At 34.1% G+C, this 6429-nt stretch overlaps 1 protein-coding gene across 1 annotated transcript; it reads left to right on the top strand.

Moving 5' to 3' along the window:
• The first annotated feature begins 2973 nt into the window (after positions 1–2973).
• Positions 2974–5822, top strand: LOC139844679 (prefoldin subunit 6). The gene is made up of 5 exons (XM_071834904.1): positions 2974–3163; positions 3255–3325; positions 3523–3647; positions 4017–4077; positions 5580–5822. Exons 1-5 carry the CDS (start codon positions 3079–3081, stop codon positions 5634–5636), a joined length of 399 nt encoding a protein of 132 aa, XP_071691005.1. The 5' UTR covers positions 2974–3078; the 3' UTR covers positions 5637–5822.
• Positions 5823–6429: the final 607 nt, after the last annotated feature.

Here is a 6429-nt window from a genome sequence, read left to right as displayed (position 1 = left end):
ACTTATAATAGTAAAGTATATAATTATGATATATATAATAAATTAAAGCTGGTATAACTTTTATTCTTTTTTGCGTGTTTATGCGTAGCCCGTGGATGAGACTGTTGTTTTTAGGGCTGTAAATGAGCCGAGCTACTCGCGGCTACTCGAGCTCGACTCGTTAAAAGCTCGATTCGAGCCGAGCCTAAACGAGCTCGAGTCCGAGCTTGAACTTAATTTGAAGCTCGTTTAGTAAACGAGCCCGAGCTCGAGCTTTATATCTCGAGCTCAGACAAGCTCGCGAGCCTGAACGAGCTTTTCATTTATATACACAAAAAATAATATTTAAATAATATAATATATAGTTATATACAATAATTAATTATATATCAATAATAGTTGAAATAATAATAGTAAATCTTATTATATGTTGACAAAAATTACAAAAACAATGAAACTGAAACATAAAAAAATTAAATAATATACAGAAAAAATATATAACTAACAAATCGAGCTCGAGCTTGTGGAATATCAAACGAGATGAGCTCGAGCTTAAACTATTAGGCTCGAATCGAGCCGAGCTCGAGAGCTCGAGCTCTATGAAATTTAAACGAGCCGAGCTCGAGCCTAATCGAGCTCGGGCTCGGCTCGACTTGTTTACAGCCTTAATTGTTCTTTTGATTGTTGCATTTGGGTTTGTTGTTGTTGTTGGGTTTGAAACATTTGTTGTTGATAAAAGGCTCATTGTTGTTGTTCATAACTCAACTATTTAAGCCGAATAAATTTATAGTGATGTCGGCAAATTGTTATGGACTAGGTGTTTGAATAGGTCGGGTTGATAATCCGAAAGTATTAGCACCCTCGAACACCAATAGATTTGATACCGGACTGTAATAGTGTTTGAGATCTTCATCTTGATTGTATGTAGTGTTAGACATTTTTTTTCTGTAAAAATAAATGAAGTATGGAGTGTTTGAATATTGTGTGTTTTTTGATGAGTGAAATGTATAGTTTATATATATATATATATATATATATATATATATATATATATATATATATATATATATATATATATATATATATATATATATATATATATAATTTAGTGAATTTAATTTTTTTAATTATTATAAAAATGGCAACGGCTCCAAATCTCAAACGGTCAAAATTTCCAACCAATTCCATTTGACAACGTGTCCTCAACGTGTGTTGCCTTCTCTTTGGGATTGCAGCCAACGCCGTCGAAACACGGCCCACCAATGCCGCAATACGCCTCCAGGTGGCGTTGCTTTGCTGACACGTTGCGATACAAAGGGTAGCACTTCTTTTGTAAACCCGTTTGCCTGTAAAACTAAATACATATTCCACCCCTACACTTTGCAACCCTTATAACTTCAACTTCAAAATATTACTCCTACACACTAAAAGCCACCAGTTTTATTGTCGTTTCAGTTTTAACGCATCGTCGCCTTGAGTTCGCGTTCACAATACAAACGGTCCCTCAACTTCCGCTCAATTTACACAACGACTCCTCAAGTTTACACTTTTTCAGGGGTAGAAAGCGTAAATATATAATTTTATTAAAATAAAAAAAACTAACTCCACCCGAATTTATAACGGGCCCTATCTTCTCGCTCGGTGCGAGTTAAATTTCTTGGAGCCCACCGTTCAACTCAAAAAAATCTCGCGAACACAACGTGACTAACTATACGCGAAACGGACATCGTTAAAAAACACTAAATAACGGACTCTATATTCTCGCTCGGTGCGAGTTAAATTTTTTCGAGACCACCGTTCAACTCGAAATAATTTTACGAACACAACGCGACTAACTATACGTGAAACAGACATTGTTAAAAAAACACTAAATATTTTGGGCTATATTTCATATATATACATATGCGTCCAACAAGCAACCTAACCTACTAGATATATTAGGTACCAAACAACGTATATACAAATTCGACCGCGCGTTGAATACAACTGCAGCAACGCGCGGTCGAATTTTTTCTAGTTATTTACAATTTGTGACCTTACAGTGTGTAATTCGTTCATTTTCTGCCAATCTTTATTTTAATTTCATAGACACATAAATTGATAAATATAGATGGTTGTAAGGAGCAAAATAATAATAATTAGTCAATTTACTCGTAGTTCGAATATTAATAAAAAAAAACTTTAATTAACATTAACATTAACATTAATTAACATTAACATACAATATTTTGACGAATAGTACTATTTACATTTTCGCTTTTCATAAAACAAACCTCTAACTTCCATTAAAATACAAATCAAACCCCCCACTTTATACCTATATTCCAAATTCTAAATTATCATTTACCACACTACTAAAATCAAAAATACTGAATAATAACACTCACCACGCTTTACCGACTTGTACGCTGCGCTCAAACAGTTGGACCCACTGGGGCTACTACTGTGTTACAGTAATTTTTTTTTTTTGGTCTCCAACGATAAACGAATCAACTTTGTTAAAAGAAACAACCCTTCAATATTACCAAAAGATGTCGAAAATAATAGTACTTATTTACAAAAAAATCAACTAACTTTTTTTTCTTTTCTTTTCTTCCTCAACGACAAAAGAGGCAACTTTTATAAAAGTAACAACCCTTTAATGCTACCAAAAGATGTAGATAAACATTTTTTTTACAAAATAAATCAACTAACTTTTTTTAAAATTTAAAAAAAAAAACCCGAACGCTAAAAGAAGCAACTTTCACAAAAGGAACAACCCTTCAATGTTAGATGTAAAAAAAAAAAAAAACTTTTTTACAAAATAGATCAAGACTTTTTTTTTAACTCGCATTCAAAACGGAGCCTCCGGCGCGAAGCGAGGGCTAAACAACTCGTTTCATCCTAAAAGCAACCGTAGGAGTAGTATACTAGCTTATCTGGGCTTGAAATGGGCTTATCTGGGCTTGAAATAGCTTCTCTAGTACTTATAAATCATTCTCTCTTTTTCCACCCTCCGTCTCTCTCCGGACGATTTGTATCTCACTGCCGTTTGCCGTAACAGTCGCCGTTTACGGTAACCATCACCGTCGCCGCTTTGAAATTAAAGTCATAAATCGAATGGCATCTGCATCATCAGCTGCCGCACGAGATTTACAGAAAGAATTAGAAGTGAAAGCCAATGATCTCAGCAAAATCCAAAAGGGCACGTTTTATTCATTTATTTATTTATTTATTTCTGTATATATTTTAACAAGTAATAAACTGTATTAATTTTATTTCGATTTATATTACAGATATATCAAAGAATCATCAGGTGAGGAAGAAGTACACCATCCAGCTTGGTGAAAATGAGCTTGTTCTTAAGGTACCCTTTACTTTTCCATTATGATATAGTAATAGTTTCAAGTAATAATACTTTTAGTTATTCATCATAAAAATTAAGATACTTGTTTAATTATTTTTCATATATAGGAAACCTTATTAAACACTTTAAGTATTATTCATTCATACCATTTAGTTGTATCTAGTGTTAATTAACAGTTTCTTACTGTTTAACTAAAGGAACTGGATCTGTTGAGTGAGGATGCAAATGTCTACAAATTAATAGGACCAGTGCTGGTAAAACAGGATCTTGCAGAAGCAAATGCAAATGTTCGCAAGAGAATTGAATACATCTCAGCCGAATTGTACGTTTTCACATTGTTCTTTTTATTATCATTTTTTACTTTGGAACAAGATGCTTTTTTTACATTGTTATTCTGATGCTTATTGTATACTTGTTTTTGGAAAAACTTTTTAATTAACGTCTTGATAAATAAGCAATTTGATAGTACTAAATATCATCAAGTGCATTGCACATGATAAGCACAGAGACTATATAGCTTTGTGGACAGGTTATTGATTGCGCCATTCTTAAGTACTTCTGTTCATTTACTTATTGCTAATAATGTATCTAACCAATAATCAATTAAAGAGGGTATGCATTACTTGTAACCTATAGCCGTTATTTTGGCTAAACTAATTTAACTTGGTACGATATATTATTTGCATAACAGGAAGCGTCTGGATTCAACTCTTCAGGATATGGAGGAAAAGCAAAATAGCAAGAAAGAAGCGGTCAGTTATCTTTCCTCTCTTGATGCTGTAAAATTTTTATACGTAGTTTTTGTGTTAAAATTTAACCCACGATATACTATTATGATATGATACATGTGGTCTCATTGATAAAACTATGAAGTCTACAAAACTAATAGTGAACCATGTTCATGTTTAAGTGACATGCTGCTGACTTATATGAATTTCTTAAATGTTGTTTTATGTACTCCATCTAATAATATAATATAATATATTTATCATATTATTACCGTAGTAGTAATAAACTAAATTTTTTTAATTTAAAATGGCTTAGGCGTTGTATGCAATAAAACTAGTCAAAATTTTGTTTTGATTCGGCGCATTTGACCAGTTTGGGGTGGAACACAACCTGAATCGACCTACCTATTAATTATTACAGTAACTATTTATACGATAGTTGGGTGTAATTGAGAACATAGGGGTTTGCATGGTTGAGTGGATAAGCGAGCATATGTTGTGCCTTAGTCATGCGTATATTTTGTTGTGAAGCAAAGTTGTAAATCCCAATTCATGCACACATTATCTTGTTTTTGTAGGTTTTTATGGATTTCTTTTTATTCTTACTTTTAGGGCTGTTTGAGTGTTTTATATCTTTATTGTGTCGTGTCATTGTTTGTGTGAAAACCACGCCGATTGTACACCAAGCAGGCCAGGTTTGATTTTCAGCTGTTTATTTTATATCTCCAACTTTAAGTGGCGATCCATGTAGATACCTAAACAAAATTCATCTTAATTGGCTAGTTTTATGATGAAATTTGAAAATGTTGAGTGGAAAGTATTATTTGATCACATCTGTAGATTGATAGTACTAGTAGTAGATAGTAAGAAAGCAGATGTATAAAATGATGTAGAGAGGAAAGGTAAATAGAGTTGGTTTTCACAAAATAAGTAATGAAAGAACATATATTTGTTACAGAATAAGTAATGTTAGTTCTCCCGTGAGTCCGTGACTTCTGGGTATTTTATAATGTGTGCATTTCGTATTATACGTTTAGAAATTTTTAGAATTTACTCAACGTTACCATATCTAACTTATGCAAATACCAAAATAATTAATCATTTTGGTATTTTTATACCCTTCACAACTATATCTTGAATCCCCAACTCTTCATATTAGCAAGCTACCGTTATTGCTTATCATCAGTAAAGAATAAAGATAATGTATGAATGCCATTGACTCACTACTTCTAATAAATATCGTGTACCATGCATTACACTAGTACACTAGTACACTAGTTATATTATAATACAAGTAGTGATATAGATTCTTAAAACACACATGGGGTGAATTTTTAATTCTTTGGCGTATAATCTGTATGTTCCATTTTTCTGACCAGTAACCTGTCTCGTTCTTAGCTTGATGATTAATTTGTCCACGAAACCTATATCGCTATGTTATAATTGTCCATAAACATCTTATTTCATGTGTTTGGTGTATTCAATTTGACGATAAGTATCCAAACTCGACACCTTTTCTTTCGCAGATATTTAAGCTACAACAAAGGATTCAGTCTTTTCAGGCAGGAAAAGCCAAGGCTTGATCTGCAGTATCAGAAGTGTGCCATGCTGTTTGTTTTCCAGTGTCGGGTTTTGGGGTGTAACATCTCTTTTGCGTTAAACTTGAACTGTTATTATATATGAGATTGTAAAACTAAGAAAATGTTTACATGTAGGTTTGATTCATGCATTCGTATCTGAAACCTTGATTTTAGCTAATATTTGCTTCCTATTCTTGAGTATTGTTGATAGAGAATAGCCTAAGACAAAAGCCCAACAATAATAATAAGGCCAAGCTCCATGAAAAGCCCAATAATGAGTAGCCCAATAGAAAGTCAGTTAGGGTTTCACCATCTTGTTCTTTATATAGTACGTATTTCTCTACTAGAGAGTAGGTATGAACCATGGCGTGGCTTAAGTCAATCTTAAAATAGGGCTTACGTACGTTCTGCCTGTATCCTGAGTGATAAAATATATTGCTGAGTCATATATGAGTAAATATGATGTGTAGTGTCCAACGACATGAGATGTGTAGTACGCTTTGGAGCTGGGCGGCCTTGGAGCTGGGCGGCTGAGGTCATGTGCCATGGAGCTGGGCGGCTGGGGTCACGTGTCTTGGAGCTGGGCGGCTGGGGTCACGTGCCAAGGAGCTGGGAGGATGAGATCACGTGCCTTGGAGCTGAGAGGATGAGGTCATGTGCCATGGAGCTGGGCGGATGGCAGATGGAATCTAGAGAGAGAAAGTGTGTGTGAGAGAGAAAGTGGAACGTCTGATCTCTCCTCTGATGTCCAAATGAGGTGGGGAACTCCTCTATTTATAGACAAATCTTGGGCTGG

This window comes from Rutidosis leptorrhynchoides, chromosome 4 (genome assembly GCF_046630445.1).
Source record: "Rutidosis leptorrhynchoides isolate AG116_Rl617_1_P2 chromosome 4, CSIRO_AGI_Rlap_v1, whole genome shotgun sequence".
Classification (NCBI taxonomy): Eukaryota; Viridiplantae; Streptophyta; class Magnoliopsida; order Asterales; family Asteraceae; genus Rutidosis; species Rutidosis leptorrhynchoides.
Note: the sequence above shows the minus strand (reverse complement) of the source record. Positions and strands in the feature narration are given on the sequence as shown.